This window comes from Gossypium raimondii, chromosome 11 (assembly GCF_025698545.1).
Source record: "Gossypium raimondii isolate GPD5lz chromosome 11, ASM2569854v1, whole genome shotgun sequence".
In the NCBI taxonomy this organism is placed as follows: Eukaryota; Viridiplantae; Streptophyta; class Magnoliopsida; order Malvales; family Malvaceae; genus Gossypium; species Gossypium raimondii.
The window spans coordinates 46,773,751-46,797,128 of NC_068575.1; the positions used below are offsets into that span (position 1 = coordinate 46,773,751).

Consider the following 23,378-nt stretch of genomic DNA (forward strand, 5'->3'; position numbering starts at 1 on the left):
TCAAGGTCTCATAAAAATCAACCCGACCTCTTGAAGATATCCCTTTACAACTAAGCGACCTTTGTATCGAGCAACAGAGCCATCGGTATGTCTTTTACCTTAAAGATCCATTTGCATCCCATTTCGACGCCCATCTGGTAATGGAACAAGATCCCAAGTGTGATTTGCGAGTAGAGCCTCGTACTCAAGTCTGACGGCGTGACCATCCATGCAGGACTTTGAAACGCTTCAAGTATAGTTGTGGGTTCTTTCTCTGTCAGGTGGTGGAGAAAGCCTTAGGCTTAAAATGCCATTCTTAGACCGTGTTGTCATTGGATGGACATTCTGAGCTCAACAAAGGAGTTCTAGACGAGGCGCTTACGGTAACGAGTCCGAAAACGCTTGAGAAGAAGATGCTGCTGCTGTTGGAGAACTAGTCGGATCTAGACTAGGTGCGTCTGGTAATGAATCCGAAAATACTTGAGAAGAAGATGCTACTGCTGGAGAAAATTCCGGCTCATTTCTCAACACCTCAGGACGAGCTTCAGACGACTGTATACAAGGAGAAGAAGATTGCACACCCATTACCATGGGAAGAATAGACTTTCGATGACCAATCCTCATCTGATTCGACTGGGAATGAAAGAAACAACTAGTTTGAAATGGAAAAATTTCCTCATTGAATACAACACTTCTAGAAATAAAAACACGACCATCTTTATCCATGCACTTGTACCCTCTATGATTTGGTGCAGCCCCAAGAAACACACACTGCTGCGATCAAAACTGAAACTTGTAATTGTGAAAGGGTCGTAGGTTGGGAAAACACTCACACCCAAACACTTTGAGATGACGATATGAAGGTTGAACCTTGTGAAGAATCTCATAAGGGTTTTACTTTTGAAGACAAGGAGTAGGAAGCCTGTTGATTAAATACACTGCATGGGCAAAAGCATGAGTCCAGAAGTTGAGTGGTAAACCAGCCTGGGCAAGAAGAGTTAAGCCCATGTCAACTATGTGTCGATGCTTCATTTCCACAACTCCGTTCTGCTCAGAAGTATGAGGACAAGTCACCCGATGTTGAACACCCAATCGAGACAATTCTTTTGACAATGGCCGATATTCACCTCCCCAATCAGTTTGAAGTTGTTTAATAGAGCAACCAAACTGAGCTCGAACCATAGAGTGAAAAAGAAGAAAACACTTGAACACCTCTGACTTTGATCGAACAAAATACACCCAGGTATACCTGCTTTGCATGTCAACAAAAGATACATAATACGCAAAGCCATTCGATCTGACAGAAGCAGGACCCCAAACATCTGATTCAACTAATTCGAAAGGAGAAGAGTACAACGTTGTTGAGGGTCTAAAAGGTAGTTTTCGCGTCTTGCCTAACTGACAAGCCGAGCAAACAGATGATAGTTTATTACATTTAAAAGGAATATTACAGCTACGTAAAACTTCAGTAAGAACATTATTGCATGGATGACCTAGTCGTCGATGCCATATTGAAGATGAAGATAGGTGTTGAGCAGCATACAACATCAGCATATTATGTTGACCCGAAGCACCAAGACTACTGGAATGAAAATTAGAAGTATCAAACTTGTACAAGCCATTATGCATGTGGCCCACTAGGAGTATTTCCCTGGTTCGAATGTCCTTCACAAAACAAAGTAATGGGTGAAACTCAAAATAAACAAGATTATCTCTAGCAAACCGTCCAATGAAAGTAAATTCTTGCAGACGTTAGGAACATGAAGAACGTTCTTTAGATGCAATAACACGGAACCCACTGCATACTTGACATGCCAACATTAGCAATCTTAACAGAAGAACCATTCCCTACAGAAACATGCCTCGTACCTGTATAGGGGGAAACTTTTGAGAGATTCGCCACGTCAGGAGTAATATGATTGGTAGCTCCAGAGTCAGGATACCAAGCCTGATCTGTGACAGGCGATGTGCGTGAACAAGAACCAGATGAAGAAGAGGCATGACATGACTCATTACAAGAAGTTGACAGGTGTGCGCAAGCATTATCATGTGAACAACCTCCTTGATCTTGGAACCGATGATAGTTGACTGTCATGGTCTGACTAGGAGCAACACCCGAAAACGTCTCATCAAATCGATGGTAACAAGTCTGAACTAAGTGACCAACTTTTCCACATAATTGACACTGAGGTCGAGACCGCGACCAGGTTCGAGCACCACCACGAGCTTTCCCACGAGACCAACCTCGAGCATGGCCCCTTTGACTAATTCTACATTCTTGATGACCACAACCAGAATTATGAGAATGTTTAGAACCACCATCACTATCTTCCTTCTGCTTAGTTGCCATATTAGCTTGCAATGGTTCCTCAGTCAAAGAAGTCAATTGGCGCTCCTCACAATCAAGAAGCATCTCTGTGAGCAGTTTAAGAGAAATCATTGTAGCTGAGGCAAGTACACGGACGGACTCGAATTCTAGTGGAAGACCTGCCAGTATTACACTCACCTGTTCACGTTCAGAGATCAAACTACCAGCAGCAGTAAGACGATCACTAAGATTTTTGACCTTAGCAAGATATTCTTTAACCGTCAAACCTCCTTTCTTGAGAGAGTATAACGAGTGACGCATGCTGGAGAGTTTAACATCGGACTTTGCCCCAAACCTCTTCTCGATGGTTGTCCATATATCAAAGCTTGTCTTGGACTTTGTAAGATGCACTAAGACATCGTCGGTTACGGTGGAAAGTAACCAAAAAGCCAGGAATTTATCCTGCTTTTTATGTAACACAAAAGACGGATTATCAATATATCGACCATCAGGTCCCTGGATATGAATAGGTGGAATCTGAGTAGTACCAAGAACCAACCCTTCAAGTTCATATCCTTCAAGAATTAACAACACCTGGTGTTTCCACAACAAAAAATTATGTTCCCCTAGTTTGGTAGTATCATGTTTGGAAAAATAATGAATGGGCTGTGAAGAAACATTACTAGACCCTTGTGAATGAGTAGCTCCTTCAACGTTAGAAGAATGAGGAGGCGTATCACCAGTATGAACTGCATCATCTGCCATGAGTAAAAAAAATTACGAATTACCCCAAGAAAACTTCTTATTAATGAAGAGAATCACATAGTATTTAAAGCAGTGCTTGGTGAACTAACTGCACAACTAACTAACTGATAAGCTACAACTAATTAACTGATAAGCTAACAGTTAACAAACTAACTAACTTTGGGTGACTGTGACTGATCACTATTCCTAACATTCCCCGTACTACTGTATTCCTTCCTTGAATCATCTTTAGTAGTTACCCTTAGTTGAGTCCGAAACTTGTAAAACGATCCTGCAGCCAGTGGCTTTGTGAGCACATCTACGACTTGCTGATGACTAGGAACATGTCCAACTTGCAACACTCCTTGAGTAACTTTTTCCCGGACAAAAAATAGATCTAGTTCAACGTGTTTAAACTTCGAGTGCATCACTGGATTACCTGCAACTGCCACAGCAGCAGTGCTATCGCACCATAACAAGGTTTTGCCCTTAAGAATTATTCCTAGTTCAGACAACAAAGCTTGAATCCAAAGAACTTCAGATGTCACATGTGCAAGGCTTCGATATTCGCTTGGTAGTGGAACGGAGATAACTGTTGCTTCCTCGAACTCCAAGAGATAGGATTTCCCCCAAGATAAACACAATAACCTGACGTCGAGCGTCTATCATCACTGTCAGACCCCCAACTAGCATCGGAGAACCCTTCAAGTATAAGTTTTGAGCTCCGACTGAACTTGATGCCATAATCCAGAGTTCCTTTCAAATACCTCAGAATTCTCTTAACAGCAATAAAATGTTGACCTGAGGGTTTTTGCATGTACTGGCAAACTTTGTTAACAGAATAGGCTATGTCTGGCCTGGTAATAACAATGTACTGCAACGCACCTACTATGCTCCTGTACAACTGGGCATCTTCAACTGGAACACCTTGATTAGCAGTTAAATGACACGTAGTAGTCATTGGAGTTGGTGATTCATTTGACTGTCTCATGGAGGCTCGTGCAAGAAGATCAAGCACATATTTTCGTTGGCTTAGAAAAATTCCATCTTCAGTGTAAGCAAGTGATCATATTGATCACAATACTAAACTGAATATATCTTTCTCATATTATTAATGAAGAGAATCACATAGTATTTAAAGCAATGCTTGGTGAACTAACTGCACAACTAACTAACTGATAAGCTACAACTAATTAACTGATAAGCTAATAGTTAACAAACTAACTAACTTTGGGTGACTGTGACTGATCACTATTCCTAACAGGCTTTTTTTTCTTTTAAACTTAACTCTCAGTTTTTTATAGGTGTGGCCGGAGCACATATTGTGTTTTCTAGTTTGTGCTTCTTGGTAACTATCTGTCATTGGGTATATTGGGATCAAGAAATTTTTTGTGATGAGTGCACAGAAATACTTTTTTTGGATTCACCCAAGATTTTTGAATTCATTTATTTTTCTCAGGAGTGGCTTGCTTTGGCTTTGGCATATTTCATGTAACAGAATTGTATGGTCCTGGAATATAACGCCGGACCTTTATGGACTAACTGGCAAGGTCCAACCTGTAAATTCGACATGGGGCGTGGAAGGTTTTGATCCTTTTGTTCTGGGAGGAATGGCCTCTCATCATATTGATCATCAACTTTTTAAAAAGAATCAAATGCTTGTTTTTAGTAGAAATACTAACTAAAACATTAAAACTTTAAGCATGACAATCTACATAGCAATTAAGGTGTATTTCATTTTTTTTTGAATTTTATAATTTTTTTTATTTTTGAATATATTATATTTTTAAATTATTTGTCCATGTGGTATATAAGACAAATAATATCATATCAACATGAAATACATGTGAATTAATATGCGGATTGTCATACTAACATTATTAAAAATCTAATATTTTAATTAATATTTCTATTAAAATGATTCAATACTTTTTGAAAAATTATCATTAAATTTAATTAAGAAAATTTTTTAACTCTTTATCTTATGCGATTAATATTATTTAGGATAAAAGACTTTGCTATTAAAAAAGAAAGATAAAAAGACTTTGAAGTCAGAATATAGTTTTGGAGTTAATTTGGGCATTTAGTGTGTATTTAAAAGGTAAAAGTACTACTTATCATACAACATGCATAATTATATACATAGGTGTTTGAGTCACATAATGTATGAAAGTTTTAGTCTAGTTTATTAGTTTTAATATGAATTATATCAGATTTTACTTAGTTTGTATTGCAATAGTTTAAAACTTGTAGTTACTTGAACTTATATTCATAATTATACTATATTTATTACACTTCAAAAACAAAAAGAAAAAAGAGCAAAGAGTATAGTAAAGTCGTTTGTATTAAGAGCAAATTACATTTTACCCCTCAACTCACAAAATTGGCAAGTTAGTCTCTGTATATTAGATCAAAGAATAAATTAGTTATTTTGTTAAAAGTTTTATCCATTTCCACTGTTAAATACTGGACCTTGTACATCGGCATAAGGTACAGGTAACACACCACATGTGATTGTCTGGTTATTTCGTCAACCACGCCAGCTTTTAACAATAGAAATAAATGAAAATTTTTAACAGAAAAGATTAGTGTGCTCTTTGATCTAATGTAGAAGGAGTGTTTTGCTCAATTTTTTTGAGTAAAAGGTAACAAAATATGATTTGACTTCTAATAAAATGTGTATCCAAATTATCTGTACTTAAATACCTTGAATGTCAAACTTGAATTATTCAAACTCAAAATAATTCAAACTTTAAATAGTTAAGATCTAAAATTGCATAATTCAAAATAATTCCAACTAAGAAAATTCATATTCAAAATAACTCCAACTCAAAATTTAAAATTCCAAATTACTCTTTTTATAAATATATTGTTTTTTAACTTTTCTTTGCATGTCAAAAAGTAATTATCAAAATACTAGAAATTCTATTACTTGCGATATCGTGTGAAAAACATGTATTTAAAACAAATGGGTATGTTTGAAAAAGACATACAATAAATAATGAAACACATGAAATATATACAATATTAAAATGATTAAAATTAGATTAAATTGTGAATAAAATAAAATTTAAACACATAAATAAATCATATTAAGAATACTAAATTAGTACAATTGTTTATTATGGTGTTGCCATCAAATTTGAGTGTCGAGTTAACTTGAGATACTAATTCAATCAACAACATTATTACCGATGAAGGTAGTGAATTGTGCATATTAAAATAAAAACATCAAAATAAAATTTTAGTTGAGAGGTAAATTTAAGGTTTTATTAATTTAAATGGTATGTTTAAATCCTACCATATATATTTTTATTAATTTTTATTAAAATAAAAATATTAAAATATTTTTTAATGATTTAATTTAATTTCGGAAGAATATTTTTTTAATTTCTTTAATTAAATTAGCGCAAAATTAACTCGTGGAGGTTTGGTTTTTTTAATCTCAGGCCGAATACGTCAGTGATGGATGATGAGCTCCTGCTTTTAGTTTTTGCACTCGAGGGAGAGAAATATAGAGTCTAAAATCCAAAAATTTTCACACAAAACATGAACATAACCTCCGTTTATATTTTTTTAAGGGAGAAAGTTATGTTTGAAAAGCTTTGTAAATGGAAGAGATGTGTTTTGGTATGGTAGATCCTGAGTTCGTGGATGATGGCTGACTCGGTTGTTCTTCAATACACAAAAAAACTTGAGACCGAGTCGTCGTCCAAGAACCCAACTCGTAGACTCAGACCATCACCATCCAAAAAAAAAAATGAACGAACAAGAAGAAGGGACAGAGAAGCTTAATGTTAACGCATCAGCCAACCAATTGTTCTTTGAGAGCCAGTCAAGGGCTGACGAGGTCGGCCAGAAATGGTTCGACAGACCTGGCGATTTAAGGTTTCTTTTATTATTCTAAAAAACTGTAGTATTTTTAGAATTATATTTAATTAATCCAATATTCCAAATTCAATAGTCAACACTTGATTTTAATATATTGATTCAAATCCTATTACTTTTTATAGTTGAGTAATTGAGTTTTTCATTTCCTTCTTATCTTCCAAGCGCCGGCGCCATACCCATCTCCCCCACTCCCCAAATCCTGAAGCCAACCAGTGCCCCGACGCGGCCGTACGTCCGTAGCCTCTCGTTTGGTTGAGGCCGTGAGTTGACAAGATCCGTCGAGGATCTCTCAGGACCCGGTGATTTCTCCAACATTGCCTGGTATGTAAAACTATACCGTTGGTGTCATATGATGAAACTTTTGACTTTTAGACATGGCGGCACTGTCTAATTGCCTCTAATATTTAGCTTACGAAAACCTTTTTCTTTTTGGTGGTAACCTTAATCTTTCTGTGGATTTGATTATCTTCAAATTGGGTTTTCATCTATCATTTTTTTCTCTTTTCTTTGTATTTGTTTTAGATTCTTTGACCTATTTGAATCGAAATTTTGGTTAGGTTCATTTCGTGGAGGTAAAATTTAATCCAGATTAACATATTTAAACTTTATTTCTCAAGTAATAAACAAGGTTAAACTATCAACATAGTCACTTTTATTTACCTCAAGTTATATTTTAGTCACTTATGTTATCGGGTGGTAACATTTTAGTCACTAAGCCATTAATTGCCATTAACGGTGTAACGGTAAGCTGATATGGCATGTTAAATCATCATTTCAAATGAAAATTTTAAGTTAATTTATACAATTGATCCCATATTTTTTCATTTTGAGCAATTTACTTTTTTTCTTTTATATTCTTTTAACTTTTCTTTTTCTTTTTTTTTTTAATTCTCTTCTACTTCTCCTCTATTTTTCTCACTTTTCTATTTCTTTTAACGTAGTTTTTTCTATGTTTTCTATTTGTTAAAAACTAGTCTCTATACTTTTATTTTTTTCAACAATCTATTTTTTTCAGTATGAGGTGAGTTTGTGACTAGTTTTAACAAATGAAAATATAAAAAACTACATTAAAAGAAATTAAGAAGAGAGGAAAATAGAGAAGTAGAAGAAAATGAAAAATAAAGAAAAAATAAATTGCTCAAAATAAAAGAAAAATAGGGACCAATTGTATGGTTTAATCTGAAATTTTCGTTTGAAATGATGATTTAATGTGTCATGTTAGCTTTCCATTACACCGTTAACAATAATTAGCGGCTCAGTGACTAAAATGTTACAATACAATAACATAAGTGACTAAAATGTACCATTTTAAACATAAATAAATAAAATGTAACTTGAGACAAACAAAATGACCATTTTAATAGTTACCCTAATAAACAATACTAAACATACATACATTTTTAAAGCTAAAAGTGCTTTTGATTTAACTTTGCTCCTAATAACATTTTTATCTTTAATGTAATATTTATATTATGAAATTTATTTCAAATATATAATATATAATATTTAAATTTATAATGATTATAATTTAATAATAATTAAAATATAAATTATATATTTAAATTAAATTTTACAAATAAATAATATTAATTGTTTGCAAATGTTTAAAATTTATATTTCATATATTAAAATATTAATAATAAATTATTTAAAATAAAAGATTTTATTTAAAAAATATTTTTAACAAAATACTAAACACTTTAATTTTAAATTAAAATTTTCAAAATTATTTTTCACAAATTTTTTAAAAGCAGCTGACATTTAGTTGATTACTTTATGTGTGAACAGATAAATTAGGTGAGTCCACTGGTTTTAAATTGATTTTAGGGTTTCAAGAACAAAATTTTGAAATTTTATTTTAAAATAAAGATTTAAAATTTAAATATAAAAATAGAAGTCGACTTAAACACAAGCCTTTCACCAATCTATTAATTTTGTATTTTAAAATGGATCGGTTTGAATTACGATGAAATACGTTCCAAGAGTTCATACTTTTCTCATAAGTGGATATTTAAATAGAATTTGTAGTGAGTTAGAGTCAGGCAGTCAAATTATTAAGGGTTGCCATTGAATTGGATTATTTTGAGAATAAAAATTTTACGATTAAAACATGTTTTAAGTTTATATATTTTCATTTAATCTTAATATTCTTATTTTTAAAATTTTATTTATTTATTTTTGGATTTAAAATCTATTGAATTAAAATGAAAGCCAATATTTTTATCTTACATTCATATGCATTGCGAATCAATATTGAATAATAAATCAAATAGTTGAATTTACAATATATAAATCCATGAAAAGTAGATTGGATAGTATGGAATGTTTATTTTTTGTTATACTATGTATATTAGGGATGATCGTGTTAGCTACAATTTATTTTCGTTCTCCTCACATTAACATACTTAAATTTGAACTTTAATCCCATACTTTTATTTGGTATAATTTGCGTTAGGTATAAAGTGTCTTTAGTCATGTTATGGATTTGGTCCCTTACTATGTAATGTATAAATTTAAGATTTAGTTCCTCTACTTTTTGAGGCAAAATTTGGTCTCTATACTATTATGACAACATTAGTTAATCTATAACATTCTTAACTATTTCAAATAAAATGTCAATACGGATTTAATCTTAAAACACTCATTCCAACTCATGTTGATAAAATAATTTTTTGTTGAAATAATATTCTTAAGAAAAATTGGTGTTAGTACTTTAATTGTTAACGATATTGGTGGTTTAGACTACTAATGGCATTATAAAAATACAGATATTAAACTATATCAAAAATTGAAATATAGAGAATTTTAACAAAACTAAAATTTAACCTTAAAATAAATAAATAAATAAAGCAAACACAAAGGTAAGTTGACACTTGTCAAAAGGTAAACGCTCTGGACATTACTTTAAACTACGTGGTGCGAGGTAATCAATTCTGCTTCGTATCATTTGTATTAGTTGGAATATTTTGTTTTAGTAGTAAACTTGAACAGCAAATTTTAGATTTATTTTTTGTGTAAATTCTAATTAATACTAAGCAGTCCAATGCATACTAATTGATTTTACATACCAACCGGTAAAAAATAAATTTTGAAATATAAAATTTTATTATTTATTTTAGATTTTTATACAAATTTAAAAATTTAAATGACAAAATGTTATTGAAATGACTTTATTATTTAATTTACTAAATAATTTTTTCCTTATTTATTTTAAGTTTGTTTAATCTTTATTGAAAAAGTATTTTATATAATTAATGAGCATTTTATATTTGAGATTTATTTAATTTAATTTTGATATTTATAAATATTTATATATATATATAATATTTTTAAAAATAGTGATAAATTTAAAATGATATCTGAAACAAACCGATATCAATACATACCAATATTACATAAAATGGCACATTCACAAATATGATATTTATTATCTTGCCTAGGGTGATAAAGGTAAAAATATTTTTGGGTGTTACTCGTGATTGGGTAGAGAGATAAGGATCTTGATATTTTTTAGTTTTAAATTTGAGTCTTTTGAACCGAAAAAATAACATTGAGAAAGTTTTATTTCTTATTTAGATGTTCTATTCAATTCTACTGTAAATTTAAACTTTCTATAACTATCAGATAATGAAAGGTGTTAGATATATATTGTTTTGATATTTATAGATCTGCCCTCCTTTTTCTAGCACCATGGAGTCTCCACCATTTGTGAAATCCACGAAGATGTTGGAATCGATTTCAATGGTATCATGCATCAAAGTGACAGACATTCCTCTAGTACCCACATTTGAGCCAATACACCCCTCACCCCTCACCCCATATCCATATGTGTTTGTAGCCACCACCAGTTCCTGGACTTGTGTTCCCTAAATTAAATACCGACCTGGGCCAAAAATACCAATGGAGTTGTATCTAATAATTATTCCCATTATAACAAGATCGGATCTCAAACCGTGATTACTAATATGAGTTCTACTTGTCGGTCATACTCGGTTTACTAACAATGAAAAACTTTCGATGGGGTAGCTTTTAATTTTTTATTTAATTAAAAGATTTAAAATAATTTAGATAGCTTTTACTTGTCGTATGCTGTACTGCATAAGTTAAGTTCGTATAGGATTATACTTCTTTTAGTAGATATTAATTATAATAGGATTATTTAATCCTTAAAATAGATATAGTCGAACTCTTTTTGTATTATATATTTTTCAATAGAGTGAATTTCTCTTTCTCTACTGTAATTTTTCTATAATTTATCATGTAAAATCTATATGTTTTAATTTTTTCTTTTTATTGCTTTGTGCTTATTCTTTCTACCATATTATAACATTATGTATATTGATTTTTCAAAAATAAACCAAAGATACTTTGTAAAGTTTTATAAATTAAAAAATTATAAAATGACAAGTATTCACTGGGAAGTGGGAACCTAAAAAAAAAAAAATCAGCTTCAACAATCCGTAATATTTTTAATTTAAACCCCCCTCCCTTTGTCCTAAAATCTGATGTCGATTGGAAAAGGAAAAAAAAAAAAACTCATATCAGGCCGGGTCAGCTTGGAACTCGATGTCTTAGTAGTGTTTTTTCTTTTTCATCAGAGTTGACATTGGCGTCCAAATCGGTCTAGGAAGCTGTTTAGGTACCTTGGCCCAGCGCGGTGGGGGCATTCTCTGCGCTCTACCTTTTCTCGACTGTGCCGTAAGAATCCCAGTGGAGAAATTAATTCTCCCCCAAATCTTTCCAAAATGCCCTTGCTTTTTTTTTTCTTTGTCTTTCTTCTCTCTCTCAAATCTCTAGTACATGGACGGAAATATCTCTTCCCTTTACAACTTACTTTGCCTTTTTATGATTTTAATTTTTTTTAAATAATTAATAAATATCTAATTTTGATTTGGGAATTTTATTTATGACAAAAACTCAATATTTCACTGCAAAGATAATAATAATTTCATTGGAAAATTTTAATTTATTTAATTTATAATTTATCATTTTTTGTTTTAGTGATTTGTATGATGTTGAATTGATTTCAGAATTTATTGGACTTGTCAAAGATCGGAACAGTTTAGCTGTTTAGGAAGTCGGAAATGGCATCGCCTCCAATTTTATCCTTGGCTCTTCCATCAAATACCGGTAGAGTTCTCAGCATTCAATCTCACACAGTTCAGGTACTTCTTCTCCTTTGTGTTCTACTCTTTGCACTTTTTTTTACTCTTTGTTTGGTTGTTGAAAATGTTTAAAGCAGTATGATAATCTTGATTCTGTTTTCAGCATGATTTGTTTTTTTTTTTCATCTGCGTCAATGTCTGTGCATTAAGAGAATTACGTTTGTTCTTAGATTCGTACTATAAGTAGAAAATGCTCTGGCTTTGATCACTATCTGTCTTGTTGTAGCACTTAATATCTATCTAATAATTGTTTCAATCATCAAGAGCTGGGTACAAATTTTGTTTTATGTTCTTAAAATATCGTGAATTACCTGTACACTGAAATATTCTTATCTATCTTTGAAAACATTTGGAATAAATTCTTGTTTTCTCCATTTTAGCAATTAAAGGATCCTTTGAAGTTTGCAAGTGAAGTAATTATATGATTGATTTTACCTTCACCTAATTTCCTCGTGGAAAAAAAAAAGCATTTCTATATTACTCTTTTTCTATTAAGTTCTGTTGTTATTCTAACTTAATTTCTTCTCTTCTTTTTTTCCTCCTTAGGGATATGTTGGTAACAAGTCAGCAGTTTTTCCTCTTCAACTATTAGGATATGATGTGGATCCGATCAATTCAGTACAGTTTTCGAATCATACAGGCAAGCTGCTTATACTACTACTGGGAAAGTATCAGAGTACTGAGGCCTGATATATGGAGTGCTGTCGGCTGTAAACTTGTATAAGTTTGGGTTTGGTGTTCTGACCAAAATACAGCATCTTCTAGCATAGTTTAATCTATCTGAAATTTGTGCAGGGTACCCAACTTTTAAGGGTCAAGTTCTAAACGGGCAACAATTATTGGATTTAGTAGAAGGCCTTGAAGCAAATAATTTATTGTACTACACCCATTTACTAACAGGTATTTTATTTCTGGTTGCTCTTTGATGATGACAGCTTTTCAATGCTATAAAATTCTCTAGATTGTTATAATATTCATCTATGAGGGGGAAAAACAGGATTGTTAAACAATATTTAAAAGAAAAAGGAACATATAGCATTATTTACAAAGAAGAGAGATTCTCTTCTGTGTTAAATGAGTGGTTCTCTCTGGAATTATCTACCCACTATAGAGAAAGGAAACAAAATAAGTAAAGAGGACATCCTATGTTGTGTATTTAGCAATTTGTGTCACAAAAAGGTATTCACTAGGATGCTTCTGTAGTGGATTTTGTTTATTTTATTCATTCTTTTTTTTTTTTTAATGTAGCTTTTTAATTTTTAGATATTTGACTTGATACTGGACCCAGGGGGAAGAAAATTGCATTTAAAGTTATAGTTTCTTATCAATGAATGTCTAAATGGTGTAAAATAATAGTTTCTTAACAATTAATGCTTGAATGGCATAAGAATCATTTTATTCTGGTCAAATTCCGATTTAAATAATCTCTTAATTTGTTTAGGCTCCTTTTGTTTGTTGACTTTCAAACTTGATTTTTCACTTTTCAAAAATTACCAAGTAAATAGAAATGGTATAAAGGCAAAATCATAATCAATTAAAATTTAACAAATAACTAAAATGCAACTTCATTTTAATATATTTGTGCTTTCATTGTTAATTAATTTGAATGAGTTGATAATTCATCATTGCTTTGAGACATTAGAGTTGAATATTCTGGGCAGTTGTATGTCACAAATCATCTCTCAGAAATGTAAATGATATTCTTTATTTCTGGTATAGAAAAAGTTGTGCAGAACTGTTTGTTTCTATTCACTTGTTATTTCTCTGTTTCTGTAATCATCAAGCGAATTTACTTTTTGTTGCTGCTATTTCTGAAATTCATCACATTTCCATGCCAACAGTGTTAACTGTTTCAATATCTATTGCTTCAGTTTTTTCATGGTGAATTTGCAGGTTATATTGGCTCTGTTTCTTTCTTAAAATCTGTATTGGAGGTTGTAGACAAGCTTCGCTCTATTAATCCAAATCTTACTTATGGCAAGTCTACTCTAATCTCCAGAAGCTATTGGACCTTATTTTAAGCTCACTCGCTTGCATGTGCTTTGTCCTTTTTGAAATAAGTTTAACTCATGATCACAGAAGATGATTTGTTCAAATCCATAATGATATAAATAATTGGCATTGTATTCTTCATCTTTTGTTCACATAATGTGAAACTACAAATTTGAGACAGAAATGTAAGTTTCAAAAACAACTAATACTAAAGGAACAATGAAATGAAAAAGCTTGCCTTGATGGATCTAGAAAAAATTTCCTCATCCTTTTTCTTTACTATATCTGATGCTGAATAAAAATTCTTTCCACTTGGAACATTGTCTGGTATTTCAGTAATGCTTGATATACACTGCCCACCCCCATCCACTGTACACCCCTCACCACCAAAAAAGAAAAAAGCAAAACAAAAGGGATACCCTTTTTTTCTAAGACATGTCATTTTTTCTCTAGTTTGTGATCCAGTGATGGGTGATGAAGGAAAGCTTTATGTTCCTGAAGATCTAGTATCAGTATATCGTGAAAAGGTGAGCGATCAATCTTTATCTGAAACCTTCCAAGTGTTCCTTTTCTATATCCTTTGTGCTGATTTGGTTATTTCATACTCTGATAAACAGTAAACAATCAGGAATTGCTCTTTTGATCTATTAGTTTATTACACTTTTAAATTGGGAGCTTAAATAGCAGTAAATTGTTTATTCATATTAGAAGAAATATGCATAATTATCTTGATGCACAATTAGTTGTTTAAATTATATAGTTGGAAACTTGTTAAACTTATTAGTAACACTCCTTATGGTTAGGTTGTCCCAGTGGCTTCAATGTTGACTCCTAACCAGTTTGAAGCAGAACTGTTGACTAAATTGAGGTATTTTCGACTATATGATAAAATAGTTGAGGTCCATTTGCTATGTTGTAAAATTCCATTGTCTGTATACAATCATGTTGTTTCCTTTTAGTTTATGCTTTCTTGGGTACCTTTTGGGACTTTGGTAGCTGCATGTAGAAGGCAGAATTGTTGATATCTTAAAAAATTTGAACTAAAATAAGATTCCCGAAATCTGAATTCTCAAGCCTTATATTTTCGAAAGAACTGGATTTTTCAATGTTGTATTTGTTTATGTTTAATGCAATGCATCAGTATGATTTCAAGGCAATTGCTTGGTTTATCTTCCCTTTGCATGGCGCAAAAGACAAAATAGATACCATTTAGGGAGTGGGATAACTGGTATGTCCTAGAGTCAGAGGTCATATGAATCACTGATTATAGTTCATTGGGATGTCAACAGAAGCATTTCTGGGGTTTCGTATAGCTTCATTTACAAACTAGATCTTTCGAAGAAAATTTCATCTTTATAAACCATGAGATGTAGAGTCATGCTTTTTGACAAGAGGTTCTTCGATTTTCTAGTTTGGATAATTAATAGGAACGAAAGAAACCCAAAACAAGCAGTTCTTTCATGTATGCTTGATTGTAACCTTTCGGTTTTAAATTGTATCATTGTTGTTGTTGTTAGTATTATTATACATGCATCCGCCATTTTGATAATTGTCTGCTGGCAAAACCACCGGGTTCAAAGCTGAATCAGGATAAGCAAATTTTTAAAGTGCAAATGAATAGATTGTTACCAGAGAAATAGGACCATAAACAAAAAATTTGTAGGCTTATACTGCTATGCCCTTTTTAGCAATTATTGGCTTTTATTTACCCTATTGTGGGGTGGACGTGCTTTGAAAAAATGAAAATGCAATCTGGCCTGCTAGGAGTTGACATTCTTGATATTGGCTAAAAGGAGAGTTTCTTTCTTCAGGCATTTCAGAGACTGTCCAACTTGTTTTTTCTTGGGTCTAAGAAGAGGTTTTTGGTTTGTTTTCTTTTCAACTTGTATTCTTTTTCTTGTCTGTCTCGTAAGGTTGCACGAGATTGTTCTCTTGGTTATCTCTCTCTGCACCCAATGTTCCTATATGTTGCTCTAGGATTTAAACCTTATATCAATTTTGCTTTGATGGCAATTTGTATCAGAATGGAGTTACTATTTGAGACCTCTGTCTTGTGATATTTCATGGTAGTAAGCCTTCTTTTTCTGCATCTTTCTGTTGCAGTTTCTTAGAATATATTGTTGCTGCAGGATTGGTTCTGAAACAGATGGTCGGAAAGCATGCAACATTCTTCATGCTGCTGGGCCTTCAAAGGTTGTGTGTGTGTTTTCCTTCCTGCATTTTGTACCTATCAAGGCTTAGGAATTTCTACGCAAAAACCAGTTTTCTTAGTTTATTCTCCCTTATCACTCTGCATCTAGTGTAAGGCTGAGTAATTTTTTCTTTTCCGTTGTTAGAACCTTATGAAAAAGAAATGTAATTTAAACTGGGGCAGATTTTCTGGCAACGGTTAAATGATTACAGACAGATTTAAGACTAACATAAAAACAAGTTAGGGTTTGATGGGATGTAAATCTGCTTTAAAGCTCATATCATAAAGTTTGAACTCAAAATTAAGTATGGAAATTTTCTTATTCCTAAAATGTTCGTAGAGTGTAGAGACACAAACATGCAGATGTAGATACTTGGAGAAGATGATAGTAGTCCATTGTTCTCAAATAACTTTTGCAATTTGTATGGTAAGAAGGTAGAATGGGTTCTGTGGCTCATATTATGATTGGTGGAAAATTACTTTATAATAAATCTACTGTTTTTTTTTTTTTGTGGTCTCTTGCAGTCCAGTTTTTCTTTTGAAGTCATAAGAAAACCTAGCAATATCTTTCTGTACATATAGAATTATATGGTTCATTCCACAGTTTAGCTCCTGTCTTTAGAACTTAGTTCTCATATATCCTTCACACCATTTTCTGTGAATTTTGATTGTCTCAGGTTGTGATTACTAGCATCAATATAGATGGTAATCTTCTTCTCATTGGCAGTCATCAGAAAGATAAGGTAGTCTTTTGCTGAATGTGATCTGCTTGACTTTACATTTAAAGCTGCAGGTTCATTTAAAAATCTGTCATTTGTATCTGGTGCATTTTTTAAACATGTTTCAGACTGAGAAGGTCTAAACAGACATTTTTTTCATGAAATTTCCGCTTCTTGTTTGTGTTAATATTTTGTTATAAAGATATATATTTGGTTAGAGGACTGTATCCTGATTTTTAAGCGTCTTTCCTAGTGAGTTGAAGATTCAAAGGAGGGCTGAATATTTTGTATTCTGTTGATGAAGGAGTGAAACTGTAAAAGTATAAGGGTATAAGTTTCTGATATTTTGTTCTGAAATAAGGAAGCATATGATGGATTTTAGGGTTAGCATCCTACCAGTACCATCTGTGCTACCATAGAAGTGATCATTGTGGGTTCATTATGATAAAAAGATTAAGGATATCAATATAAGACTCTTAGCTACGATGACTCTAGTAGGTATTAAGAATTTCACATGCATGCTTTATACTGAGAAGAGAAAAGTGGTACCTCCCTTCATTTCAACTTGAATATCTGTCTCACTGTATCTGTATGCTTAACAGGATTTCTGCTTTCATAAGAGTAGATAAAATTTTCCATTACTTTACCAACATGTAGAATATCACTTCTTTTTCATAAAAATCGCATTGGTTTGGTTGGGCCACCCTCTAGCTTTTGTGAAATTTAAAGAGTAAAATTAGAGAGTAAGGGATAAAGTACCTCATTCATAAATTTGTACCATTTACAAAGTGAAAACTTATTTGAAATTGAGATATTTCCTAATTAATGTTATTGCAATGCGGTGCATGAAGTTTGGCTGAATGAAAATGACTAGTTCATATTTATCATTGATTGCTATTTACCTCCAAAAAGCACTTATATAAAAAAAATGTATTTGCTACTCTTTTTGATCCTTTTTTTTTTGGGGGGGGGGGGTTAAGAGAAATAAACTGTTGCAGTAAATGAAAGTGATTCTTTTCTCTGTACCAAATGAAATTATAAAATCAACATTCAACTGGTAGAATTTATGGTTTTTGCTTCTGATTACACTCACTTTAAATTTTTTTTAACTCTGTGGTAATGTTTGACTCCAATATGATTTATAGATTCATAAATATCTGCAAAATATGCAACAATAAATAACAATATTTGCTTTGTTTTTTTATGCCTTTTTTTCATGTGTAAGTTAATACACCCTTTAGGTTGGTTATTTTGTCTTATTCTTAACTGGTCAAGCATGCTGACAAGCTTGTCTCTGTTTATTGTGGTGTTGGTTTGATAGGAACAAGCTCCTGAGCAGTTTAAGATTGTCATACCAAGAATTCCTGCATATTTTACGGTATGCGAAGTTTCCTGTTGTAAATTGAGCATGAACCTTTCCATATTTTGAGAATTTAGTCTTGAGGCTATTCTATCTTGTTTTTTGCGCACCATTCCCCTTATGGTTGTTTGTGTTGATACCTGGGATTGTTAGAAAGCCTAGTTGTTGCTGAGTTTTGGACCCAAAGTTTGACCTTAAACCAGTGCTTTTCTGACACTTACTTTCATCTTCTTACAAATTGTTTATCCAGTTATGAATAAAAAAGTAAGAAAGTACTGTTACTTCAGCTTTTATACGTAATTTTGTTAGAAGCTACAAAAAGGAAAAAAAACCAACTTTTTATGAAGTAAAAACATTCAATTAAATGAACTACTGGCTTGCTTCTAAAGTTTGTGCAATTCAATGAAAACCAGAACATTTGGAGGGAGGCGCTACTAGTTTTTTGTACACTTGGACCCCCTATCGTCTTCTGCCTACACAAGATTGGAACTTCAGAGCTTTAGGTTTAAGTCTTGTAATCAAATCTTTGAGCTGCTTTGAAAAAGGCCAAAGTATAGCAATTTGTTATGTGCATAGCATAACAGTTTTATTTTAAGCTGTTTTGAGGAAGTGGCATAAGACAGATTCAAGGAATTGTCTACTCAGGCTTTGGTTTTATTCTTGGGGTTGAAATAGACTGAAGATTCTGGGATTGCGATGATAGAGTAGTTTTCTGGATTAGTAATTGAAGCAGCATTTTGTTTTACACAATTTAACCTAACTGCTATATAGTAATGACCTCTACTAAGATTGCGAACCTGGCATTTTATGTATGGAATGTGTATCCTTGAAAGAGCCACGGAGTATTGGGTTAGATAGTAGATCTCTAGACCTATTAGGGCCATTGTAGATATCTGCATATGTTCCCTTGATATATTACATTATCGGTGGAACTTGAACTCCATATGGAATATCTTTTAAACCTTCTGATAATTTTTTAATTCTTGAATAGTACACACTAAGGCTTCACTACTACATGTGCAATTAATCCTGCTAGAAGATTTGATCATCCACTTTAAAGAATTACTTAAAAGAAAGAAAAACGCATTTCAGTTGTTCCCTCTCTTTTAGATCATGAAGTTTCTTAAATTACGCTCACTTCTGCTTGCATGTGAGCTTTATTTGCGACTATAGTAGGATATTGATATTCTGTTCTCTTTTATTAGTTGTACTTCATTCTTTGTCGGAAATTATGTTGATGAATATCCAAATGTTTTGTAGGGAACAGGAGATCTAATGACTGCACTTCTACTTGGGTGGAGTAATGTAACTTTCTTGTTTTTACTCCTGCCTTGAAATCAGTATATTAAAGTATAGTTTCTTTGACATATGCTTTTTGCTCTGCTCAGAAATATCCTGACAACCTTGATAAGGCAGCAGAGCTTGCAGTTTCGAGTTTGCAGGTATTGATTGTTATAATCTTGAGGGTTTTTTCTTGTATCTATAATCAGAGTAACATAATGCACTTCTAGAATGATGAAAAACCTTTCTTCTGTCTGCATGTTTAAGTAGCAATGATTGATCATCATTTTTCAAGCTTACATACACTTTCATCAGCATTTCTAATAATGAATATGCATAGGAATCTTCATTATTGTTTTCAAAATCTAATGTGCAAATGGTACTTTGTGATAAAGCACTCAATCTGCATCATTATTAAGAGTGATAATGGTTTGGCTCAGTTTTGGGAAAAAAATTGCAATTATTGTGCAGCATTTTGGTTTTTAAAAGTTGAGTTGAATGCCATAACTAACCTAATTGACCTGAACCAACTTTCTTTGGTTTGATCGCTTTGATTCATCGGTCTTTCAAAACAATTAAAAGAATGTCTTCTGATACAATTTTCTTTTCATTAGAAATAAAATATTTATTTTTATATTATAAAAATAAAAAATCTAACTGAATTCAATAAGAACTGATCAAATTGAACACTACGGAATGAATTGGTGCACCTTTTCTTGGTTGTTTATGCTTACTTCTATTTATTATTAAGTAGAAAAGTGCCCTGAGTTGATTTAAGAAAGTTTATGATAAACTTTGTAATCTTTGAAGCTATAAAGGATTAGACTGCACTTTTGATCTAGGCTGAGCCATTTTGAAGCCATGAACCAGAACTAGGATACAGAGCCTTTTCTTTCACTTCAAACTTCTTGATGTGAATGAATCATGGGTTGATGCTATTTGATTAGTGAATTCTACTTTGGAACAGCTTACAGGACATAAACATATATTAAATTAAGAAGGTTTTAAAATTTGGGCCTTGTATCAAATTGTTTGTACATTAATACCACACAGTTGCAATTGTTGGATTCCCCATTTTTCTTCTTGTGGCCATTAATAGAGATACAATGTTTATAGTACCCCTTGCTATGGGCTCTGATGAGATGTTTGTTTGGGTCATGCTCTACTGCTTGAGTATCTAAGGTTAGTGTGTGGAAACCGTAGGCATTCATGAGTAAGGATATAAATGATGTACTTAAGCTTGCAAGTATTCTGGTCCGGCTTGAAAAAGAACTCAACTTTGAATTGGTTATTGTCAAGTCAAGCTTGAGCTTCTGTTCAAGTAACACAAGCTATTGTGTGATTCGAATTTGAGTATTTTAATGTTTGACTTGAGTAGCTCGTAAACTTAATTGGATTTTTTATTTTTAATATTTTTTATTCTTAATTAGTTCTTTAAAAAAATTTCTCAACTTGAAATAAATAATTGAGTTTGAAGTTAAGCATGAGAATCATACTTATTTTTTACCGGGTAAAAGACTTAGTCAAACCTAATCAAGTGAGCTCAAGCAGTTTGACTTTTTTCTTGAATTAAGCTTAAGCTTTAAAAGTGAAACTTCATCGAGCTTGAGTCTATTTTCAAGCCTTGAATTTCAAGTTAAGCTTGATCTTCTTATGGTTTGAGCTTGACTCACTCGATTTACCCCTATATATGAGGGAAAAACTATCTTTTATCTTGTGCAGCTTTATTGGAACGTCAGCAAACCATTGCCGTTTTAAGCCCAAGCTCCTTACAATTTGAGGGTTTGATTTGAACCTTACATATGAGGGCAAAACTACCTTTATCTTGTGCAGTTTCATTCAGCATTTTTAATCAACAAAACCCTTGCAGTTTTGTTCTGAGTAAATGGTTTATGTTAAAAATCATATTTAATTCATGTTTCAACTTTCATGTAGGCACTTTTGCAGAGGACATTGAATGACTATACAAGTGCTGGATTTGATTCGAAATCAAGCAGCTTAGAGATTCGGTTGATTCAGAGTCAAGACGACATCCGCCAACCAAAATTGACATTCAAAGCTCATAAATACACCTGAAAGCCAATAGATGATGAGTAATCCGTATTGAACTACAATAGTCCTCTTGTTGTTTTTTTGTAAAAGGTATTTTGCTACAAGTTTATATTATCGTGTTAGAATAAATAAAAGAGATAATTAACTAATAAGACTCTTGGAACAGTAAGTACATTAGAATGTAGTTCTTTGAATAGCTATAGATATAGAATATATATTCTAAGAAGCTGAATTTGCGATATTCGCCTTTCACTTCGAAGAAAATTTCAGATTTCTTCAGAGCGATTCATTTTCCTTTTAAATATGTTATAATCTCTTGTTTTTTATGATTTGATTTTTCATTGAGCCAACTGAATTTCAGTTCTGCTTGGAACTTTTAAGTGCATCAGTATGTAGTACTTTCAATAGCTGTCGATATAGATATAGATATTCCAAGAAGAATATATTCATCTTCACATCACCTTTCACTTTGAAGAAATTTTTGAGTCAGCTTTCTTCAAAGCCATTCATTTTCCATTTAAATACTTTTATGATTTGATCTTCCATTGGCTCGATCTGATTTTGATGTTACTTGAACTTAAGTACATTAGGAAGTAGTAGTTTCTATACCTATAGCATAGAACAGATATTCTAAGAAGCTGAATTAATGAATCTTCACTTAGAAAAATTTTTCAACTCTGCTTTCATTGAAGTGGCTCATTTCGATCTTGCATTGCCTTGATGTAATTTAGTTTTACTTGGAACTGAGTACAATAGAATGCGGTACTTCCAGTAGCGATAGATACAGAATAGTTATTCTAAGAAGCTGAATTCATGGATCTTTACTTTTCACTTCAAGGAAAGTCTGAATCAGCTTTCTCATAAGTGACTCATTTTCCGTTTAAATATGTCGCTAAGCCTTGCTTTTTATGATTCAATCTTGCATCGGCCTGATAACTAAGTACCAATAGAATGTATTACTTTGAATAGATATTCTAAGAATCTTAACTCATGGAAGAGATTTTCGAGTCAGCTTTCTTCAAAGTGACTCATTTTCCTTCTAAATATGATGATTCGGTCTTTGCATCGGCTTGATCTGATTTCGGTTTTACCCATCCTTGGTGGATGTTCAATAGATTCAGTTCATTATGTCATTAAGTCGTCATAGTGGCAAGTAAAATAAGCTTTGGGAAGGAAGGTGTAATACTATTTTGTCGAAAATGCAAGTCCACTGTGTTGCTTAAACATACTATTGTTTAAAATGCCGTCAAATTTGTTGTATTTTGTTCACATTTCAAGTATTTTATTATTTCTTTTGCCCACATCATATGTTTTATTATTTTCACGTCATTATTTGATGTTCAGGCCAGTATATGTCTAAGGTTTACTTAGGTGAAAGTATGGGGATTAATTAGTTTTTTAGTAGAGGTGGTAATTTCATTTTTCACTTTCAAACTAATATTAAGATTTTTATATCAATTTTGTAGTTAAGCTTAAATAAATAAAAAAATTTATTGCATAAAGAGTAATTCAAATCCTTTCGGTCTGAAATGTGAAAAATCCTTAAACCCGACCAATTACGGATAAAAAAAATTGCTTGTGTTTATGAACAAATCTGTGGCTATATGCAATAAAAAACTACTTCTGATCATTTCCGACACTAAAACACAAACAATAATTATTAATATGACGTACAAACATGACGAAGAAATCTATT

At 32.2% G+C, this 23,378-nt stretch overlaps 1 protein-coding gene across 2 annotated transcripts; it reads left to right on the plus strand.

Annotated features, from left to right (window-relative positions):
- The first annotated feature begins 7,084 nt into the window (after positions 1-7,084).
- On the plus strand, positions 7,085-21,961 carry LOC105803557 (pyridoxal kinase). 2 transcript variants are annotated; one of them, XM_052624038.1, is made up of 13 exons: positions 7,085-7,243; positions 11,953-12,087; positions 12,634-12,732; positions 12,888-12,987; positions 13,981-14,064; positions 14,533-14,606; positions 14,883-14,947; positions 16,209-16,272; positions 16,948-17,013; positions 18,311-18,367; positions 19,610-19,654; positions 19,738-19,791; positions 21,566-21,961. In XM_052624038.1, the coding sequence occupies exons 2-13, from the start codon at positions 12,007-12,009 to the stop codon at positions 21,704-21,706; spliced, it is 930 nt and encodes a 309-aa protein (XP_052479998.1). In that variant the 5' UTR covers positions 7,085-7,243; positions 11,953-12,006; the 3' UTR covers positions 21,707-21,961. The 2 variants fall into 2 exon arrangements, with proteins under 2 accessions (XP_052479998.1, XP_052479997.1); XM_052624037.1 differs by lacking the exon at positions 7,085-7,243 and adding an exon at positions 11,422-11,620.
- Positions 21,962-23,378: the final 1,417 nt, after the last annotated feature.

Excerpts from the sequence above, each read along its gene's own strand:
- LOC105803557 (XM_052624038.1), top strand. The coding sequence starts at position 12,007 with ATGGCATCGCCTCCAATTTTATCCTTGGCTCTTCCATCAAATACCGGT. Across the intron at positions 12,988-13,980 it reads CTACACCCATTTACTAACAG|GTTATATTGGCTCTGTTTCT; the intron begins GTATTTTATTTC and ends GTGAATTTGCAG. Across the intron at positions 14,065-14,532 it reads TAATCCAAATCTTACTTATG|TTTGTGATCCAGTGATGGGT; the intron begins GCAAGTCTACTC and ends TTTTTTCTCTAG.